Below are 22627 nucleotides of genomic sequence, written 5' to 3' on the forward strand. Positions count from 1 at the left end.
CCACTTTTGTTTCTTAGCTCAGTCAAATTTGTATCCTTGTAAAAATGCCTAGATGCTGTGCTGTAAATGCAGTAAAATATGTATGTATGCATTGGATATTATAAGAAAAACTAGCCCTTTTATTCGACTCCACGCGTTAAGGTATTTGCCAGGTTTCTCATGACTTTGGCTTCTTTGGTTTGTTTTGGGGGAAGGTAAGATGGGAAGGTGAGAACCGAGGGGAGGCTAGAATGTACCTGATATTTTCCCCAAGGCTGTATCAGCCCGTGATGGCCTATGGTGCCTATGATAGAATCATATGATGCAATCACAGGAGTGACCAGAGCACTGGGCTTGAGTGCTGGTATTAGAGAATAGCTATTAGAGACCAACTCTTTGTTTTGCAGCGAGGAAAACTGAAATCCAGAGAGCTGAAGTGATATCTCATTGGTCACATAGCTAGTTAGCAGTTGAACTGCAAGTAATACTTGGATTTCTTGGTTCCTAGCCCAGACATGTCTTCTATATATCTTCTATGCAGATACAGTGATTTCCGCTAGATAAAATTCAGTAGAATTTTGGTGATAAATAATAGTTAAGCTATTATTACTAGCCCCCTGAACCTGATGGGTGATAAATTGAAAGCATAATTAAACATTTAATAATGAATGTTTTTTCTAAATGTGTAGGAAATCACCTTTGAAGTAGCCTTTGGAAACATGAAATAGATATTTCAATCATGACTCCCCTGATTGAAGAGAAGTGTTGAATACCCATATTCTGTGTGTGTTAAATTGTTGCAGAATAAATAGAAAACACCTTCTACCTTTTATGTTCTAGTTCATCGACAGGGTGAACCATACTTTAGGTGTCTTGGATTCAGCTCTTTAGTTTATAATTTGGATGCCCCATTCTTTGTCGTCCACAAATCTCAGATGAAGAGACTTGCTTTAGAGTAGTTAGAGCTCCCTATCCAAAATTGTTTTGGGGAAAAAAAAAGATTTTAGAATCATTCTAGAGTCCCTAGATTGAGCAAGCTCCTTGCTTTGATTCTAATCTGGGACTATTTGGAAGCCTATAGGAGATAAAATGAAGTAGGAAACCCTGAAGGCATTAAAATTCTTTAAAAAGTAGCCAGATAATTGTTTTAAAGGGAATAGAGAGAGCTATAGTTCAGAAGCTTACTCTCATAGTACATCGCTTATTCATTCACTTTTGCACTTTGAAAGGTTCAGCCGCATTGTAATTAGTTATAAACCTGTGTTGTTTGAGCTACTAAGAGTGTAAGCTTCATAATATCATCTGTTAATTCTAATTCTTTGCATCTCTGGTGAGCACTCAATCACTGTTGAAATGCATGTGCCATGGGATCCTGTAATCTCTTACTATAGTCTTAGCTGCCTATTTTAGTTACATTCCTGAAGAGGATCGAATTAAATATGATACATTAACGACATCACAGTCTATTCCCGCTGCTGCTGTGGCTACTCTTACCACCGCTGCTGGTACTACCACTACAGTTACTACTACGACTATTCCTGCCACTGCTCTACTACTAGGACAAAGAGGAGGGCTGGCAGGAAAGAGTATTCATCTCATAGAAGGCATTGTGCTGAGCACTTGACATAAATCATGCCACAATTTAATCCTTACAAGAAAATTCTCAGTCTCCATTTTACAAAGTGTCATGAGGTTGAGTTCTTTGCCCAGGTCATGCAGCTAGCAGGTAGCTCAAAACTCCTGCTTTCACGCTTTTAACAACTATGGCATATATTGTTTTATTACTCAGTCCTGCGGTGAGGGGTGGGGGTGTGAAAAATCTACCCTCGGCTTCAAATAATTATCACATTATTTGGATTAGTGCATTGAAAAAATGTAGACAGTAACACATAGGCTTTGCATTCCTAGAAATTCAGCTAGCTCAATTTGCTCAAGCAAAACATTTCTAAACAACTCCTATGTGAAGAAAAAGATGTCTGTAATTGTTACTGATGATCCACTTGGGGGAAAAAGAACCTGCAAACCTCTAGAAAAAGCTGAGTAGTGCCAATGAAAGCTCTTATTAAACTCTTTAATTAATAATTACCAGTACTGAATAACTGTGCAGAGTTAAGTCACATCATGATTTATGACAAGTTAGTATGTCATTTTCAAGTGGGAAAATGGTATAATGAATTTTTTAAAACTATCCCAGAATTGGAGCTGATGCAGTTTTTCACAAATCATAGATTATAATGCCATCCATATACATATCTTCTTTATGATGAATGTTTAAATTTTCTGTATTAAAATTTCAAATAATTGAGTCAATATGATTTCCACTGATTTTAAAGTCACCAAAAAGCATTTTATTTCATATGTTACTAAGAAATCTTAATACACCACTTAACAAGTAAAACACTTTTCTTTATGTACACATTTTTATTTTATTACATTATGACATTGGGTATGCATTTGTCACCAGAATTTTACTCTTTCAATTTTCTTAGAAACATACTTCAAAGGGTATACTTTATTATTTTTGTTTTTTGAGAAATACCTACCATGATCTAGTAACATAATTGGGTTTCATTTTCACCTAATACATTCATTATTTTAATTAGCATTTTGCTAAACTACTTTATAAAAATTTTCCTAATCCTCTTTTCTGACTTCTTTAGTAATAATATCATGACACTTAGAAAGATTTGGTTGAAAGAAATACACTATTTGTATCCTAATTAAAGATAAAAACAAATTTCAGAAAAAAACATGATGGAAGAATATGAAGCATTGCATTTCTGTTAGTCAGTTAGACCTAGAAAGAAGTTATAGCAAAATGGCATGCCTAGGAGGTGGCTTGCTACCTATTTTCAAAATAAGATTCAAGGGGAAAATATCATTATGTGTCACCCTGTTCCAATGGTATGATGGCACTATTTATTCTATGTCTTTTCTTGTCCAGGAAAAGAAATTAGAGAACCTTAAAGGATGGTGGTTATTAATTTTATTTTTGTCTTTAATTATTGTTAATCAGAAAATTCATTGAAGACATTAATGATGGCAAAAATCTTTAATAAAATTATCATCATCATTAAATAGGGAAGTTTTTCAGTGACCAACAGACTTGAAGGAGCTAGAAACCTGGATTTCTAGTTTTGCCATTTTGTTACCTTAATGTTTATTTATTTTTGAGAGAGAAAGAGACAGAGTATGAGCTGGAGAAGGGCAGAGAGAGAAGGAGACACAGAATCCCAGTCAGGCTCCAGGCTCTGAGCTGTCAGCACAGAGGCGGACACGGGGCTCAAACCCACAAACTGTGAAATCATGACCTGAGCTGAAGTCTGGCACTTAACTGACTGAGCCACCCATGCACCCCGCCATTTTGTTACCTTAGATAAGACTTTTCATCTTTCTGAGTCTCTGATTCTTTATTTGATTAAGTTATAGGTTGCACTAAATTATCTCTAACGTTAATTTCTGTTCTGCATGTACCTTAAATTTCTTCTGTTTACTGGAAGAGAACCTCCTTTACCTTGTCTCTTAGAAAGAAAAATGAAGGGCTCCTGGGTGGCTCAGTCGGTTAAGTGTCCGACTTTGGCTCAGGTCATGATCTCACAGTCTGTGGGTTCGAGCCCCACGTCTGGCTCTGTGCTGACAGCTCAGAGCCTAGAGCCTGCTTGGGATTCTGTGTCTCCCTCTCTCTCTGCCCCTCCCCCACTCACACTGTGTCTGTCTCTGTTTCTCTCTCAAAAATAAACATTAAAAATAATTTTTAAAAAAAAGAAAAATTATGTTAGGGAGAAGGCACAGAATCAGATATTGTGGCCAGTGGTCCAATCAGAGAGGAATATAAGGATGTTTATACTCTCTTCTATTTTATTCAGCTGTAATCTCTATAACAGATTTGCACAACATTCCATGCAGTTGGCATAGAGGAGCCATGGTTTCTGCTGTTGTGGGGAATGTGGTGTTGCCAACCAGGACACCAATCCATGATATTTGTGTCTACTCCTAAGAGCCAGGAGGAGGTGTTCCCTTCGTGAGGTAGCTTTTGACAGTCCATACACTTACCTCTTAAGTTTGTGGTTAACTTTTTTTTTAATTAAAAATAATACCAACACTATTAACTTGTTTTGATGTTTTTTATGCAGATTTGTTTAATTAAGACCAATGAAGGTAAATAGCAATATTTGTGGTTTTCAGAAACAAACATGTTTGGGCATATTTTAAGGAGAGAGAAGATTCTTACCTTTCCGTTTCATTTATTTTTGGTTGCAGAACTTCAGATGGTGGCAAAGTTGTTGGCACCATAGAAGTCAGTGTCGTGAAGATGGGGGAGATTGAGGATGGGGAAGCCGACCACATCACGACAGATGTGCAGGGACAAAAGGTAGGGTCTCAGTCAGCATAATGCACAAATTAAATTAGGAATGATCAGTTTTGCCAGATGCCTGAATTATCAACACGTCTTTGAAGTGTGAAATCTCATTATTTAAAGGCAAAATGAGAAGTCAACTCTGGAATGGGAGTGCCAGAAGTATGTTTCATCCACTGAACCAAAGTGTCTGTTTGCATGGAACTATGCAAAGCCATGCGCCGTTCAGAAACACCTTCTTCTTCGCCCTGGCTCCTGTGTTGACACTGCCTCCTCTCAATTGGAACAAAAATATTGATCACTGTTGCATTCTGCCCTAATTAACCCTAAGCAAAATGCACAGAAGATTCCGGGAGGGCTATCGCCAAAAGTAACCACTTCTCTACTCTCAAAACCCTCTTTAGAAAGAGACGCAAGTTGAATTTAGATTTCATCTTTATGTGAAGGAGAGCAGATTTGATAATATTGTGCCTGATGAAATTGCAGAGAGAGAAGTAGAAATAGCATAAAATGGAAGGGGCAGCTTTGGAGGAGGGGCAATGGCAGCTAGAGGTGAAGCAGCTTCCTTGAAACTGAGGATAAAGGTCCCCGGTGCATAGCAATAGGTGTCCAGGATTTTTACTTTCTTTTATCTAAGAAAGAGAAATTTAATATAAGAATTAACTTAAATTCCTGTCTTAGGAATGCAATTGCCTACTTTATTGAGACACAGTGGATCGACTTACAAACTGCCTTTTTTTTCAGGAAAGACTTTGTATATACACTATAATTCCTACCTTTTCATAAATAAGCATTCTCTAATGATAAGACCTATAGTGACTTACTTTCTGGCTTAGTGTCCCTTATCTAGGGGCATATTTGATTTTGGGTGCTGAGGAAACATCTACATGGGAAATGGTGTTTATCTAATACAATGAATTATTAATTTTATAAAAGAAACCCAAGACTGCCCCTCAAAAGAATATTATTCTTGCCCTAGAATGAGCTTGGGTCTTACCTGCTGCAGCAAGCCTTGTGCTTCTCTGTTCCCCTACTCTCCCTCAAAACATATCAAAAATCATGAAAATATTCCAAGGAGGCTCAAAGTTTGAAACCATTTGCCTGACAATGTGAGGGCTGTTGTGAGTTTGCAGCAGCTCCTCTTAAGATCTGTGTGTTCAGAACCCCAACTGTGGCTCTTAGGGTGTGTGCACCTGGAACCCCAATTATGGGGTCCCTTCATTCAATCCTTGTTTCCTTTAGAGTTCTATATAAAACTTGTGTTAGTCACCACCACATGAACGCTTGTATCAAGATTAAGGAGGAAAGATTTGGAGGCCAAGTGAGAGAATGAGAACAGAAAAAGGCAGATAATCATGCCTCGTCCTGTGGCAGTATGCCAGGAGACCAGTAGCAGAAACACTTCCTGTTTCAAAGGAGTACGACTTTGCCTGCTCCAAGCTAATAATAGATTATTATTAGATTATTAGATTAATAGATTAATAGATTATTAGCTACCTCTCTAGTTTTCTCAAAGCTTGCCCACCCCCTGACTCCTTTCCTGGGTTGCTATTATGAGGTAGTACAAATTGAATCATACTCTTCTCATAAACGGAGAACTAGGTACCCAGGAATACACCTCCCCAAAGCCCCACATAATGTTTCTGACTTAGTAATGTGAACTTGAAAAGACTTAACTGCACTGTTCTGGAAATAGGAGGTGGCAGTGTCAGCACGCACCATGTACAAGTCGTAAGTTGACTAAAATGATAAATGTGCTAATCATTGTTGGCATTAGTTCTGTCCTGTCTGGGTTCTTAGTAAACATTGACCTTTCATGCATTTTTAATAAAGTTACTATAAATGTTGTTGGCAATCCTTCAGAATACTCATGGTTCAGTGAAAAACATGTAGTAATGTCCACTAGGTATGACATTTAGAAGAATTACGTGGAAATAACTTTATCTCAGTGGCTTACAAAGCATGATCTGAATTTTCTGGGATGTTTGTTAGAAATGCAAATGCAGGGACTCTTTTTGCAGATATGCTAAATCCAAATCTGTATGAAGTGTATTAACACAGTCCACGAATGGTGACTTAAGTCCTGAATGACTAAAACATGTGAAGAGACAAAGTAACTGAAATAGACGTTATCTCTAAAACAACATCCCCCTCCTTACTTTGTGTGAATGGTGGAGAATGAAGTAAAACTAGCAGGACCAGAATTTTGTGGGTGAGTGACACAGGTTATCTCTCATGTATATTGAAATAGATAAAAGATTAACACCTGTTTTATCAGCATGGGCTTCCATAATAAAATACTACACACTGAACAGCTTAAACAACAAAAATTTATTTTATCGCAGCTCTGGAGGCTAGGAAGTCCCAGGTCAATGTGCCAGATGACTTAATTCTTGGTGAGAGCTCTCTTCCAGGCTTACAGACTTCTTGCTGTGTCCTCACATGGCCTTTCCTTGGCACATGTACACAGAGACAGCGAGCTCTGGTGTCTCATCTTATAAGGACACCAGCCCTATAGGATTAGAGCCCCCACACTTATCATCTTACCTAACTTTAATTACCACTATAAAGGCCGTCTCCAAATACAGTCCCATTGGGTGTTGGGCTTCAACATAATGAATTTTGGGGAACAATCCAGTTCATAACAATATCCCTGACATAAAACTACATTTGAATCTTTAATCTCATATAACCTCCAGAGCATGAAATACAGTATAAATGAAAATCCAGACTCTGTCTTCTGCCATTAACTTACTTGTTGCCTCAAATCATATTATTACTTTACAGTTCTCATTAAGCAAAGATCACTCAGAAGGGCATTCACCATATCACACTGGTTTCAAACTTTTATTTTCTATGTACATGCATAGTAATAGAAGGCAAAGTGTTAAAATCTCATAGCTAAAGAAGGAAAATTTCACAAAAGAAGTAGTAACAACATTTTACAAAGCTCATATAGCAAGTGGAATATTGCATTAGGTATTCAAATTATTTTTTTTTTAATTTTTGGTGTCATCTTTGACTCATTTCTTCCTCTCATACTCAAATCCTGTTAGTAAATTCTGTTGACTCTGACTTTTTTTTTTAAGTTATGTTTTTACATTTATAAGTTTATTACCTTTTTTAAGGTTTATTTATTTTTGAGAGAGAGGGAAAGAGAGAGAGCATGAGCAGAGTAGAGGCCGAGAGAAAGGGAGAGAGAGAATCCCAAGCATGCTCCACACTGTCAGCACAGAGCCTGACATAGGGCTTGAATTCACGAACCATGAGATCATGACCTGAACTGAAACCAAGAGTCGGACACTTAACTGACTGAACCACCCAGTCGCTTTGACTTTGACTTTTAAATAAATCCAGAAACGAGTGATTTGTGAGTCCTTCACTCTTTCAACATTGTCTGTTACAGACATTTTTACAGTAGTCTCTTAAATGTCCCTTCTTCCTCCTCCCCGACACCCCCATCATCATAGTCAATTCTTAGCAGAACACTTATTAAAATGTAGCACAAAACATGTCATTCCTCCAATGGCTTCTCAACTCCCTGAAAGTGTAAACCTAAATCCTTTCAGTGTGTTGGCCCTCTCAGTGTGATGGTTAACCTCATCCTCTACTTCTCTTCCTTGCTTACTTTGATCCAGCCTCATTAGCTTCTTGGCTGTTCATTACACGTTCCAGGTAATGAAGGACCTTTCCAACTCAGGTCCTTCACCTTGGTTTTCAGTCTACCTTTGTAGTTTTTTTCCCCAGGTAACTATATACTTCATTCCCTCATTTCCTTCTGTTTTTTTTTTTTTTTTTCAAAATGTCACCTTCTCATTCTGCCTTCTCTGCCTTACATCCAAAATTTCCATGCCTACCTGAAACTTTCTATCTCCTTTGTCTGCATTATTTTTCGTCCCTTGTACTTACCACTGTCCAGTGTCATATATATTTTATTTGTCTCATCTATTGTCTATTTCCCTAACTAGAATTAAACTTCATGAGAGAAAGGCTTTTGTCTATTGTGTTTTTTCCTTTACCCTAGTACCTAGAACAGAGCCTGGCACAGGGAAAGTGAGTGAATAAGTAAATGAAGTCATTTTTACCTTGAAGAAATAAAATCCAAAATTGTCTCCCTAGAAGTGATAATATTTGTCTATATATAATGCTGTGTACAAACTGATCAGTCCATAAATAAAGACTGGAGTGAGAATGCAGTAAAGAGTGTAGAATTATGAAGGAAAGAGGAAGAAACTTTTCAAGAACAACCTTTGAATTAAATAGTCAAGGAAAAAATATGCTACTAGGGAAAGGAGAAGGAGGAACCAAAAGCATCAAATCAGGTAATAGATGAGAAAACCCCATGTAAGTAACAGCCAATAGGATCAAGTGAGACTTCCATAGCCCTCCTCTTTGCCCTGCCCACCCTCCCAGGGGCCTTGGCTTCTTGTCAGGACAGGATTGTTAACAGGCATCCTCCAGTGGGGCTTTGCTGGGGCTGAGATCACCTCCTGCCTTGTCTCCCCCTTTTGTGTAACATCTGTATTATATTTGAATGTGGCATACTACAAATGATCAAAGTAGTGGTGATTTCTACCAAAGGAGAGAAAAGCCTTACTTATTTATGACAGTGACAGAGATGATACAAGCGGAGTAATAATACATCTTCTTTTTACTACGAGCCTCGTCTGACTCATATTTTGGTGATTTGCTGCTCTCCTCAGGCTATTTCCCCCCCATATTTTGAAGTGGTGTTTTAACAAGATATTCATTAGCCACGGTCAGGGAAAGTGTAGACTCCTTGGATAGCTAAGGACCATCTCAAAAGGCTCCATCCCTTTATTTTTCCCAAATATACAATTGAGAATAATGTAACTGACTTAACTTACCTTATAAGATATTTGCAGACATATAATAGTCATCATTCATTTATCAAAAAATACTGCCTTCTATGTCCTAGGCATTCTACTAGGTTCTGGATATTCAGCAATGAGACAAATAGACACAGATGCTGCCTTCCAGGGAAGTGAACAATCACAAAATAAACAAGTCATATAGTGTTGATCAGATGGTACTATACGCTATAAAAAAATAAGGGTACAAGGACCAGGGAATGTTGGCTGTGGCCATTTTATTTTGGACGATCATGGATAAACTCACTGTTAATATGATATCTGATCTGAAACATGCAGGAAATGAGGGAACAAGATGTGGGTATCTGAGAGGAACAAGAATTCTAGTTAGAGTGAACAGCAAGAGCAAAAGCCCTGAGGTGGCAGTGTGCCTGTGATATTAAAAGACCAGTGAGGAGGCCAGTGTGACTGGAATTGGGGGTTGAAGAGGAGAGTGATAGGAGTTGAGGATGAGGTCCACAGGCAGGGGAGACAGACTGTATGCTCCCTTATAGGCATTAGACTCTGAACTAGATACAAATACAGTTGAGGATTTTTGAATATATGTACAAAATGTTATGATTGTTTGTGTTGAGTATGGCCTGAAAAGAAGGAAGGGCAGAAGAATGGAGCCTGTTGGTTGCAAAGATTCAAGGTACAAATGAAGATGGGTTGAATCAGGGTGGTATTGATAGAGAAAGTGAAATGTGGCCAGACTGTAGGTACAAAGGAAAGTCAAAAGAACAGAATTACCATTTTTAGTGATAAGGAAAAGTGAGAGGAGCAGGTGCAGGAGCACCAGAGATTTTGAGATGTTAACTTTGAAATTCCTCTTAGACATCCAAGTGTAAATATATGAAGGCAGTTGGAGGTTTGAGTCTAGAATTCTTGTGAGATATCCAAGCTAGAATTATTGTTTGCAAGTAATTATAGTATCTGAATGGTATTATACACTCTTAAAATTTGAATTTATGTGGATTTTATCTGTTGATATTTACTGTATTAGAGATTTTGCTGACTTATATCTACATTTATCATATTAGAAATTCAAACAAGAAATGTTTAAAACAGAAGAGTACACAAGCCCACATACCATTAGCTGTCAAATGATTATGTAATAGGGCCTCTAGAAAATTCCACTATATGCTTATAAGAGAAAGAGAGAGGTAGACAAATAGTGTTTTAGTGTTATGATGAAAATGACTTTGTCTTCACCCTGTGCTAGATGCTGCAGAGGATGCAAAGACCAAGTTATCAGGCACTCCAGGAGATTCCAGACCAAACTTAGACAACCATGATTTAAGGAATAAACAAACTAACAAATGTGAAAGTGCTTAGCCAAGAGTCTGGTCTTTGTGTCTTTCATGATCATTGTCCTTGCAGTTTGGTTAACTTTCTAGCCCAATGCATGGCAAATTGGTTTGTTAGTTGATTCAAAATCATTAAGCTCCAAGAATTTTATACATCTTATGTTTCTTCTTGGCTATACTTACCAGTAGATGACGTTTTTAAAAGCACTCATCCAAATCACTAGGCTTATGGTGCTATGGTGGTACAAAAGGCATGTGGTGTTTGTTATTCCTGCTCAGAATCACAAATATGAAGTCATTACATTGAGAGCACCTACCGTGTAAGTGCATAACACTGCAAATATCCATCATAATGATAGCAATAAACAGTATACATAGCTGGAGCCTCCTTAAGCACAGAGTCCACATCATTTTAATCTTTGCATTCTCTGTAATACCTAGCACAGTGGAAAAATGATTCTAGGGTCAGCTGTAAAATACTAAATAAAATGGCCTGGGGAAATAAGAAATGTGGTTCTTGGCTTCAAAAACTCACAACTTAAATAATGGCACAGATAGTACACTCAGGAAACAATTGAAGAAAATAATTACTGAGTCCAAATATAAAAATATTTATGAATTTAGTAAATACTTGTTGGATATTTCCTGTTATGTTCCCAGGATTTAAATTTTGAGAGCATTCTGAATAGTAAAGCTTTAAAATACAATAAAAGTTGCAAAATAAGAACGTTATGAGGTTAAAATTATCCTAAGTACCTGCCTTCCAGTGTAGATGGAAGATGCAGATGTATGAAAGTTATATGTCTGTATCCATTTGGTAAAATAATATAGGCCTTCTTTTAGGAAACAGAAAGTTGGTTTTGATTATGAAGAGGCACAGCTCTCTCCATGTAGAGAAGCAGCTTCTCAAGATAATAGCCTGATCCCTATGAATTATGGACTTCTTTACTAAAAGAGTTTAATCCAAACCATTCCTATAAATTATATTGTAGATGATAATCCTTTTTTGGAAAGGAGGATGGCTAATAGCTATTTACCTAGTTATTATGTGGAAGGATATCATGGACAAATCATGAAAGAATTTGAATACGAGTATGAGATATTGGATTTGATTGGATAGTAAATAACCTTATACATTTTCAAGCAGAGCACTGGTATGATGAATATAATGTTTATGAAAGATTATTTTAACAGCCCTATATAGGCTGCAAAGAGTAGAAGAAATATTGGAAGTAAGAGAAATAAAGAATTTTAAGTATGTTCAAGCATCATTGCACATTGCTCTAGTGATTTGGGAAGTGCATTTCCTAAATAGCTATGGATTAAAAGAAAAGATCACCTTTGAGTTCTGGTTTGGTCAGGAAAATGATTTAGAGAACATCAAATTTTAAGAGCTGTTTGCAGTTATTCATTCTTTCAGTAAACTAGCCCTCAATAGAAGCACCAAAGAAATTATGAGATCACATTTTTCCCCATCAAGACATTTCCTGAGTATGTGATGAATGTTATGATGGGGGAATAAGTAGTGGATTATACAAATATAGACATAACATTTAAATAAATCTTTTAAGTTATTTGTCTTTCTTCTAGAAATGTTTGACAGACATATACGTTCCATCATTAGCAGTGACCTCAGTGGCCATGATTCTCCAAGAGGACCAGTGCCTGGAGAAGGAATGGTGGAGGGAAACAGACAGGAATAGCCCAAGCAATCTTGATACACCCTCCTAGGTTCTCTTGAGCCCTTGGAGTCTCTTGAGCAAAGCCTGCTTCCCTCAGAACTCACCAAAGAAGTTTCTGGTTTCCGAGTTTTCCTTTGGTTTTGTTTGCATTTATTTGTTTCTGTGTGATATATTTGCTCTAAAAATTCACTTTCCTCTTTCCTCAAACTACCACCCCCCCTTTTTTTTGGCTAGCGATAGAAGGGAACTCATTTGAAGAAACAGATGCCAGCGATGCTGGTGTCAGTCTGTGTGATGATAGGTCTCTTATCAACATCATGGGGCCAGAAGAGTTGCTTCCTCTGCTAATTCCAGTTTCATAGAAAGTTGAAGGGGGGTCCCCTCACTTAATGCTACATTGTCTGGGATATCGTTGCCCATGCATGCTTCACTCATGGCAACGTGCTCTTCTGTGTTTCTTCTCTGTCCAGAGCAGTGTTGGTTCTGTAAAAGCTCAGGAGCTTAACCTACTAATCATAGATTAATAGACGCATGATCTCTGGATCAGCTTATTTACAAATTACTTGTTTATAAATCAGCAACATATAAATCAGAGATCAATTTATTTATGATTTTTCCTCATACTTTATGAACAAGTGTTTACATTGTTTTGCCAGAGATGAAAATCTCCTTTCGCCTTATGTCACTTGATGCTTCATCATATTTTATCTTTTATTTAAAGCTGTCCTTTCAAATCTAGAAAATAATTTGCTTTTTATTGATCGAAAACTATCCCAGGTGACAGAAATATGAAACCATTCTGGTTGTCAAATGTGATTTGCTGTACTCGAAGCAGATTTCTGGAATGTTGGGGACAATCCTTTTCCACTTTTTACTTCTTTCCTAAGTAGTTTCCAATAGAACCAAGATGTAGCCTATAATTATGTGATTCAATCATATTATATATACATGTAAATAGGCACAAGTTAAACAGGCCTCATAGTAAAGATAAAGCTGAATATAGTTTTACAAAAGTGTCTTGTTCAAAACTTTTTGAAACCATGTGCATAGCCTCATGTTTTGCAAACAAAATGGAAGCATTTCATTTCTTGATTTTGTTATTTTCAAATAAGTGTTTTTTTCTTTTATTCTTTCCTAGTGTGCACTGGTGTGTGAATGTACAGCCCCAGAAAGTGTGAACGGAAAAGATAACTTACCTTTTTTGAATGCAGGTATGTACCTCAGTTTTGGAAACTGATATTAGTTTCATATAAACGTAAATTTTAATTTCCCATGAACTCAATACTGAACGTGGGCAGCATTCTCACAGAATCATTTGTGAACACTTAGTAAATGAATTGGTAATCATGAGAAGTAACCATCATCTGTGGAGGAAGGATAGACTTGAAAATTCCATAAGAAAGATATAAAAACACTGTGGCTGTATGGCAAAGCAAATTCCTTTTAGCTTTGGATTTGGTATTGTCTGAAACAAGACACATTAGAAGACAATAAGCATTAGAAATATGAAGCTCTTATTTAGTTTGACTTTCTAATTATAGAGTTCAAAACAAAGTTGTTAAAACAGTAGATATATGGGTTAAGTAGGAAAAATTCATATACACATTTGTGCATTCCTGGGGTATATATGTATATAATGTGTTACTTACAGTAATATATTTGAATTTCAACAAGACACTAAACCATGTGTTAAATGATAACCTTGTGAATAAAACTGAGACTTATAGGACCAGTTAAAATTGTGATAATATATATAGTAAATTATGGAACTAATATTTTTATGTTAATGTAAATTATGTTACCATTAATAATAGTAAACAATGACTATTACAGTGACAAGCAGCAGGCTAAATGCCTCATATGTCTTGCCTTCTGACCTGTGCTATGAAAATGGCACTGTCATAATCCTCATTTTACAGATGAGGAAATCGGTCAAGGTCACCTACCTGGCAAATGACAGGTCCAGAATTTAAATCCTGTTTTGATCCCAAGGCCTTTGCTCTTAATTAGTAGGCCATGCTATTACCAAAAAGCCATTAATTGACAAGTTGGTGTAACGATAGAATAAGCCTTAATATTTTTCTAGCCCTGTCATGTCGTACATTTAACCAATGACTTAGATAGCATAATAATCAGCTTAGTAAATGATACCGAATTTCAAAGCTTACTAATATATAACTGCTAAACTATTAGCAACCTTTCGTTGGCAGAAGCCTCTACTAATAGGGACTGGAGAAAGGGAAGGCAACCCTTTTGACTCTGTTTATACTTACAGAGAACTCAAAATAAAATGGAACAGTAACAAAAAATCAGTAATTATACTTACATGGAATGAGGGATTGATTATACCAAAGAAGAGGAGCGACTTCTTAGCCTATGAGCAAACGATATTGTTGTTCATTTCATTTAGGATGCAATATTGAGAGGGATGTGCAATGAGCAGTGAAGAGTCTACCCAGACAGCTAGATCAGCCATGTATGTTAAAAGTACTTCATAAGTTTTCAGGCTGCTTAAAGTATCTAATATATCCTCAAAGCGTCCTCCTCACATTTATTTTCCACCTGAAAATTGACCAAACTTTTAATCCTTTATTTTAATGTATCCACACAATCTATTTAATTTAGTAAATGTCAATTTTGAGAAATAAAATTGAGTGTGGGACATATTAAGTAAATGTCAATTTTGAGAAATAAAATTGAGTGTGGGACATATTAAGTACATATTAAGTACATGTTAAATACAGTTTGGATGAATCAGGTTATCATCACATTATACAATTATCTACATTATAATTATAACTTTTTAGTAATTCACTCATGTGAACCTTGTAGTTTTTTGTGCACAGAGAAAGAAATGACATTTTAAAATACTGATTGGCTTAATATGCATTTCAAGGAGAAAGAGAAAAATGTCCTTCTAAGTAAGAAAATATAATACCTAAGAAGAGACAGAAGGAACACAGTGAAAAATAAACCTGTACCTCCATATACCTGTGCCATAAAATCTGTAAAGCATGAGTCTTAGAGGCATACTAACTATTCCAGATTACTAGGATACTATTCCTAATGTATCAATTGTTATACGACAAAGGCAACTGACATGGAACTGATGGAGGCAGCTGCTTTCCATAATTTAAATATACTTAGTGGAGTGAAAGATGATTGATTACTGCCTTTCTCCTTTTATGGAGGTGACAGTTTGGGTGGTGATACTCCACTTAGTTCTGATGATATTTCTTTTCTTTTTTTTTTAATGTTTATTTATTTTGAGAGAGAGAGAGAAAGAGGTTGAGCAGAGGAGGGGCAGAGAGAAAGGGAGAGAGAGAATCCCAAGCAGGCTCCATGCTGTCAGCAGAGCCTGATGCAGGGCTTAAACTCACAGACCATGAGATCATGACCTGAGCCAAAGTCAAGAGTTGGACGCTTAACCGACTGAGCCACCCAGGTGCTCCTCTAATGATATTTCTCAATGTCCTTAGTCCATGCGATCCAGAGGAACACTCAGAACCTAGGATATTTACCACAAATATTTTCTTTGAGCCTTCTTACATTAGGGAAAGATAAAACTAAATGGGAATCAAATGTTATAAAAGCTAGATTTTTAAAAAGTATTTAAATGCAACTAGGTTCTCTATGTGAAATGTTTCTACTTAAAATACAAAAGTGCATCATACAGGTATAGAATATGTATGACTTTGGCTTGTGTGTACCTTTGTCTATTGTTCTATTTATTTTTCTATGTAAACTCAGCAACTTTGGAATTAATCTATTATATTCCCATGTGGTATTTTTTTTTAATCTGTAGGCAAAGAGAGCTACTGACATTTTTTTCAAGTCTTTGTATTAATGTATTATGTGGAACTTGCCAGCCTCAAGTGAGTTATGAAGTACTTATTGAGTGAATGGAAGAGAATGTCATATCTCATAGCAGCTCTTCACTATTCTATTTATATCTCTAGAGGTTTAATTTATAATTCAGGAAATTCACTCATCTCTTGTAAGACTAACAAGAAAAAAAGCTCTTCCCCCTAAGTTCTCACCTTTTTCATGCCTTGCTTGCCTTGCAAGGTGAATGTGTATGTTGGGAGTCTGGGGAACGGAGGGCAGAAGGAGAGAAAGGAGGGGGTGGGGGCAGAATTTACAATTCCTTAAGAAAGTTCTGTAAGTACCTTAGCTTTATGGGAAAACAGTCCTTTCAGCAGCTGCATTTACATTTTCTGAAACAAGACACACTAGAAGACACAGTAAGTATTAGAAATATGAAGTTCTTATTTAGTTTGACTCTCTAATTATGTAGGTCATAACATAAATTTGTTAAAACAGTTATTTCCTTATTCACTTGGTTATTTGCTTATTTATTGAAGCAAAATGGTAGTAGGAAAGCTTAAAACTGCTTGCTGTTGGCAGGGGTAGGGCGGGGAACAGAGAAGTGCAGTTGGGTCTCTCACGTGTCCTGCTAAGTCACATCAACCGAGGGACTTCTCTGTAGCCGAACAATACCAAACAGCTCTTGTGGTATTAATATAAGAGCACTGGACAGGCTGTCGGAAGGACTGGTATCAAAGCCTAGATTTGCCCACGAGCACCGGGACCCAAATACATGGGTCAGCCTCTTCGCACATCAGTGCTTTTCTTTTTTCTTTTTTTTTTTTTTAACGTTTTATTTATTTTTGAGACAGGGAGAGCCAGAGCATGAACAGGGGAGGGTCAGAGAGAGGGAGACACAGAATCTGAAACAGGCTCCAGGCTCTGAGCTGTCAGCACAGAGCCCGACACGGGGCTCGAACTCACGGACCGTGAGATCATGGCCTGAGCCAAAGTTGGCCGCTTAACCGACTGAGCCACCCAGTCGCCCCACATCAGTGCTTTTCAAATGATCACATTAACTAGGACAGTCTTTGACTTCCTTTTTTGGCTCTCACATGTGTGAAGTCAATATAGCATAATTCAGCTATTTATTTCATAAATGCATTTGTTTTAATCAGTTTCATATGGAGTCACATACTAATTTTTTTTGTCATTGTCACAGTTGTCTTTCTCGGAAGTTATTTATATTTAATAAGCCTGACCAAAAATAATACCTTTTTAAAATTCTGTCAGAAAGATAATTCTCTCCATATTCCCAATTCTTCCAGCTCTCCTTGTAAAAGTATAATGCACGTCAGCCCATAGACCCTTCTGATACTATGCCAAATCTGAGGAACTAATGGGCCCTGTCACAAGGTTTCCTATTTTCTTCACATTTTGAGTGAGTTTTCCCCTGTCGGCAAGCATTAGATCTGATACAGCATCTTCCTTGGTTGAATTCCATACTTCTTGAGTCATGAAATTATCCTTTATATTCTTTAAAGGCCACTTTCATGCTGTAGATTAACGTGTATACTGTCCTTCATATTCATAGAGGGGATATCTGACAGCTGTGATTTCCGTGACTGTGTAAGGTGGAATCCAAACAAAAATGAGGAGACCGGCCATCTCTCCATCCTAAATCCATGCAGTTGCCTTCCTATTCAGAGAATTTATTGGTGTTTTGCATTTCTTGCTTCACAGATGAATCACGCTTTTTCTCAAAATAGGCCACTGTATCTTTTATTCTTTTTCTCAAATTGGGGTTAAGCCATCCACCACTTTGCAGAAGATGCTAGATTATATGCTATTTAAGAAAAAAGAGCATTGCTTATTTATTTCTGTATCTCCAGGGCCAGAACACAATAGAAACTCAATAAATGCTTGTCAGATGGCTGATAGCCAGTGTATCTTATCATCTCAATTTATGCTTCATGTAACAGAAAATGACATTGTTATTCTCTCCATGAGAAAGATGTTTAAATTTAATTATTTAGCTTTTAAATCAAAGAATTTATCACTTTCCTTAAAAATTACTGCCAAATTCTCATTTTTAAGTGTTTTCTGCCTCCAGTCCATACAGCATGTGACTCTTAATCTTGGGGTCATGAGTTTGAGCCCCACGTTGAGTGTAGCGATTACTTTAAAAAAATGTTTTCTGCCTCATATGACACCATAGAATTTATCTGCCTCTCACAATACCACATGAGCCAAATATTGGGGTAATGTTCTCCTCACTAACACTCCCATCCAAAGCAATGCATGACTCACATTATTTTAAGAGATTGTCAAAAATATGTCCCTTTATACTCATTTTGAGTCCTGATGAATTCCAACCGAAAGGCAAGTCCCCAGTTTCCCCCTTTATTTTTTTCTGTTTATTCATGAGCTGTGAAATCTACTACCTTGTCAGACTTTAGATGACATCATTTTATATAAACAAAGATATCTCTGTTGTATTTTACCCACACTAGTTTAAATAGATTTTGTCCTTGTATTTGTAACTCTCTAATATGTAAAATTTGGGGCAATTTTGACTTCTAATACTGGCATTTGATCTTTTGTACTTACTCACCAGATTTCTTTGCCTTCTGCTGTTTTAACAAATGGGACAGAGTCCATTAACTTTGCTCTTTGGGAATTACCATATATTTTCATTACTGTGTACTAATATATTTAGGATGTTAAGTAGCTTCAATGGAAGAGTGAATTTCATGATCTAATAATCAATGAAATCATGTCTTAGACACCTTTAAATGCTTCAGCTGTCTTCCTGGTATCAGTCCATTACCTCCTCCACTCCCCACCTAGGTAAACTAGAAGAAAAATGAAGGCAAGAAGATGATAGAGTTAAAAAGCCAACATTTTGTGGACAAATGTGAGGATACCTTTCTCTCAATCATGTTTTTTTTTCATCCTTCATTCTGATGCCTGTGCTCCCTTGAAGTGAGGTTTTCAATTGTATTCTTCACTCTTGCATTTTTCCCTCTCTCTTCACACAGTTGTTGGTGCTCTAACTGTTCTCCTGGGGAAAGTAGTGACGGGAAACATGAGTTGAAAGGTTTAAGCTGATTTCTGTGGAATGTTTATTTTTACTGGGCACTGTGCTAGATGCAGGAGATAAAATGAGGACAAGAACAAAACAGCACTGTCCTAGCCTTCACAAAGTTACTAGCCTGTCACTCTAATGGGTGACCTGGAACAGTAAGTAGACATTTGTAGCACAACTGGTAAAAACCATGACAGAGCTGGGATACGAAGTACAAAGGAGAGAAACCTGTAGGGAAGGATGAGGTGGAGGCCAAGGAAGCCTTCCCAGGGGAGGTTCTAGCTCAGCTGAGTTTATAGGAAGGTTGCGTATAGCCAGAAAAGAAAGGTGTTCCTTTGAGGTGCAAGGAATGCCTTGAACAGAAGGAAATTGGTGAGAACAGCTTGAGTTCAGAGGACTATAGGTCATTTCAGGTTGCTCAGAATGAAATATGAGCCACCGTCTACCTCTCCTGGTTGTATCTTTTACTTTATGACTGAACTAGAATGAATACAGAAAATCATGCAAACTAGAGAGAATGAAGCAAATCATTTTCTGATCACCTAAAAACTAAAACCCAAATTGTATACACTAAACTTACCAATTTATCACCAACTGGAGACTAAATGCCCACAAATATTATCTTTATGTCCTAGTCTGACATCTATAATAGTTTTTCTTATTCTTGGCCTTAGATTGAAGATGGAGGGCCAAGAGCTTATGGGTTTGACTAGACTAGAGAAGCAGCACTTTGTTCAACATAGAAAATATCCTATTTTCTATTCCATTTTTTCTGTTTCTCCTTTAAAAACAACACAAACAATAACATAAGTTAGATTTTATAACAGATCTAGAGAAAATTAATGAAATATTCTTAGGAGTTCATTTTTTAACAACTTATTTCATCTTTATTATTTGTAAACAGATCTCTCTTTGCTGTGTTTTCTGTGTTTCTGTCGGGTCTCCTTACCGTCTCTTTTCAATAACCATGTTCAGGATGGTGTTTTAGTGATTTCTATTTAGGTTTTTCAGTTCTCATCCAGTCTTAAAAAGAGCCAACCTACATTTTGGATGTATATAAATCTAAGATATTTCCAAGTACAAATGAGGGAATGTCAGTATCTAATTGGATTACACAGACTTATCTTTAGTAAGTATAATGTAGCATTTGGAGAACAGGCAATGCATGTACATTCAGCTGAATAATTAAACTATTAAACAACTGCATAGTTAAAAGCAACAGAATGAATTCTCTACAAGAATCTGTAGGACATTAAAATAATGATTTTTTTTAAGGCTTAAAGCCAATAAAGTCAGATTCCATTTAAATATGTGACTCCTACCACCTCCTGAATGCAAGAAAGTTCATGAGGATAATCACATATGAGCTTCCACTTGAGAAATATATTAAAGACAACCAGAGGAAGTAAGTGTTTGGCTTTTTGATAACTCCCTTGTCCCTAAATCTAAATTTGCAAAGTTTCTTGTCTATCCACTGACACGCCTAACACAGAAACAGGAAAAAAAACAAATTCCTATGGTATCTTTCTGGTTTATCCTTTCTACCCCAGTTCTCTTGAACAGCCATGTTGTTTTGTTTTTAATATGTCATCTATGTGTTGGCTCTGTTGAACATTTCTTTGGCATCTTTACTTTGATAATTCAGAATTGTGACAGCTTGGCTTTCACAATTTCATAGCAAGATACCTTGTTAAAGAAGCGCTGCTATGGTGTCTGAGAGAAAACAATATAGAAATTCGAGTTGTGCTGCAATTTGGTGTGTGTGGGGAGTGGGGGGGGATCTGCCATCTACTTTCTGTTCCTGTGCTCACCATAGAGAGTGGACTTCAAAGAAATGTAACAACATCTGTACCAACTTAGAACTTTATTCTTAAGTCATCTCAAGACCATGATGTAGTCCAAAATATCTCTGCTACTTTTCTCTTGGCAGAATCAGTCACATGATATTTTTAGCAATTGTTTTGGCAAAAGCAGTGAAAAAAAATGAAGAGCATACACACACAGGGGTCTCTTTAAAGAATTTATAATAGATGTTAGATAGTGTTCTGAGTTGACAGGCCTATTGTATGGTCAGAAATGCATCTCCTACATAAAGAAAAACTTGGCATCAATGATGAGCCAGAGCTGAAAGTGATGGACTCATTCACACAGCTGGAATGAGTATGCAGAATTGTTGGAATTGAATGTCTTCTATAAGGAGGAAACATTAAAACAAGGTTACACAAGCATTCATAATTTATGATCCATTGTTCAGTATTTGGTGCATGAATACAATATGCCTTTCTTTTATATGAAGATGACAAAATCTCCCCATTATCAACACAGTAAGAATTTTGAGTTAAGAACATCCTATCTGGTCTTTCTTGTAACCAGTGCAATACATTTGCATAGCAGTAAAATGTTAGGCCATATTTATTTTTTCATTTTTTAAGTCATACTCCATTTTATGATATTTTAAGATACCGAGTATATGTTCTTGCTTTATACATAGTAGGTGTTTAATAAGAAATGCTGCTGAATGAAACTGGGTTGTAAGGTGGACCCCACTATAGCTACATTGAGATCCTGATTTAGTACTAATGTTTGCGGATCTATGAATTTCAAAAGATCAGAACCTGTAACATGAAAGTTAGTTGGGAGATATAATTGAGATTGATCAAGTTGCCTGAATTTTTGTTTTAAATTTGTCCCAAGCGTTTTCTTTAAAAACAGTAACATTCCCACAGAGTCCTTGTTTGATATGTACCAGATGGTCAGAGGAGAGTTCTAGAACTCATTAATCAAACTGCCCTTGACTTCTGCTTAAGCCATTTCAGTGAAGGTTGATACTTAAACACACTGAAGAGCATTAAAATAAAAACAACAAAATCAAAAGTGGAAAGGCTACTTTTGGGATAACTGAGGAAATGAAGCATTTTATGTTTTGTATCTTAATTCAAATTCTCCAAAAAATAACTATTCTTTACTGTTTATAAAAGACAAAAAAAATGAAGGATTCTTAACCAGAGTTTGGGAAATACAAAAATTCTGTATAATCTCGAAAACAAAACAAAACAGAGGTTTAAAAGAAGCACATAAACTGAGTATACACAAACTAAGTAATTGAATATTTACTTAGGTTACTAAGGAAAATTTTGGACATTTCAGAGATTGAGTTTTTGTCTTACTATGAAAGAATGCATATATATTTCTGATCATGTTAGCTATATTAGAATTCATGAGATCCCATAAATGGTTTAACCTTACTGATACTACATTGAATTCAATACATACTTCCTTTTCTTCTCAAACTCTAGAGATGGAATTGAGGTTGTAGTAAAATTCTTACATCTTTGAAACATTGTCACTTTAAAAATTAATGACATAGGGGGAAGGGAAAAAAAAGAGAGAGGGAAGCAAACTATAAGAGACTCTTAACTACAGGGGCGCCTGGGTGGCTCAGTCAGTTAAGCGTCCAACTTCGGCTCAGGTCATGATCTCACGGTTTGTGGGTTCCAGCCCCGCGTCGGACTCTGTGCTGACAGTTCGGAGCC

At 36.6% G+C, this 22627-nt stretch overlaps 1 protein-coding gene and 1 long non-coding RNA gene across 13 annotated transcripts in view; one reads left to right on the forward strand and one right to left on the reverse strand.

Annotated features, from left to right (window-relative positions):
• INPP4B (inositol polyphosphate-4-phosphatase type II B) overlaps nt 1-22627 on the forward strand; it is a 775173-nt gene that overhangs the window by 548416 nt on the left and 204130 nt on the right. For all 12 annotated transcript variants that reach the window (XM_058721302.1, XM_058721291.1, XM_058721289.1 and 9 more), the window contains 2 exons: nt 4240-4351; nt 13338-13410. In XM_058721302.1, coding sequence (XP_058577285.1) covers nt 4240-4351; nt 13338-13410 — 185 coding nt within the window. The remainder of the gene's footprint in view (nt 1-4239; nt 4352-13337; nt 13411-22627) is intronic.
• Nucleotides 10870-14772, reverse strand: LOC131507036 (uncharacterized). The gene is made up of 3 exons (XR_009259281.1): nt 14526-14772; nt 13396-13664; nt 10870-10954 (listed from the first exon to the last, which is right to left on the reverse strand). It is a non-coding gene; the product is annotated as an uncharacterized LOC131507036 (long non-coding RNA).

This window comes from Neofelis nebulosa, chromosome 3, assembly GCF_028018385.1.
Source record: "Neofelis nebulosa isolate mNeoNeb1 chromosome 3, mNeoNeb1.pri, whole genome shotgun sequence".
Classification (NCBI taxonomy): domain Eukaryota; kingdom Metazoa; phylum Chordata; class Mammalia; order Carnivora; family Felidae; genus Neofelis; species Neofelis nebulosa.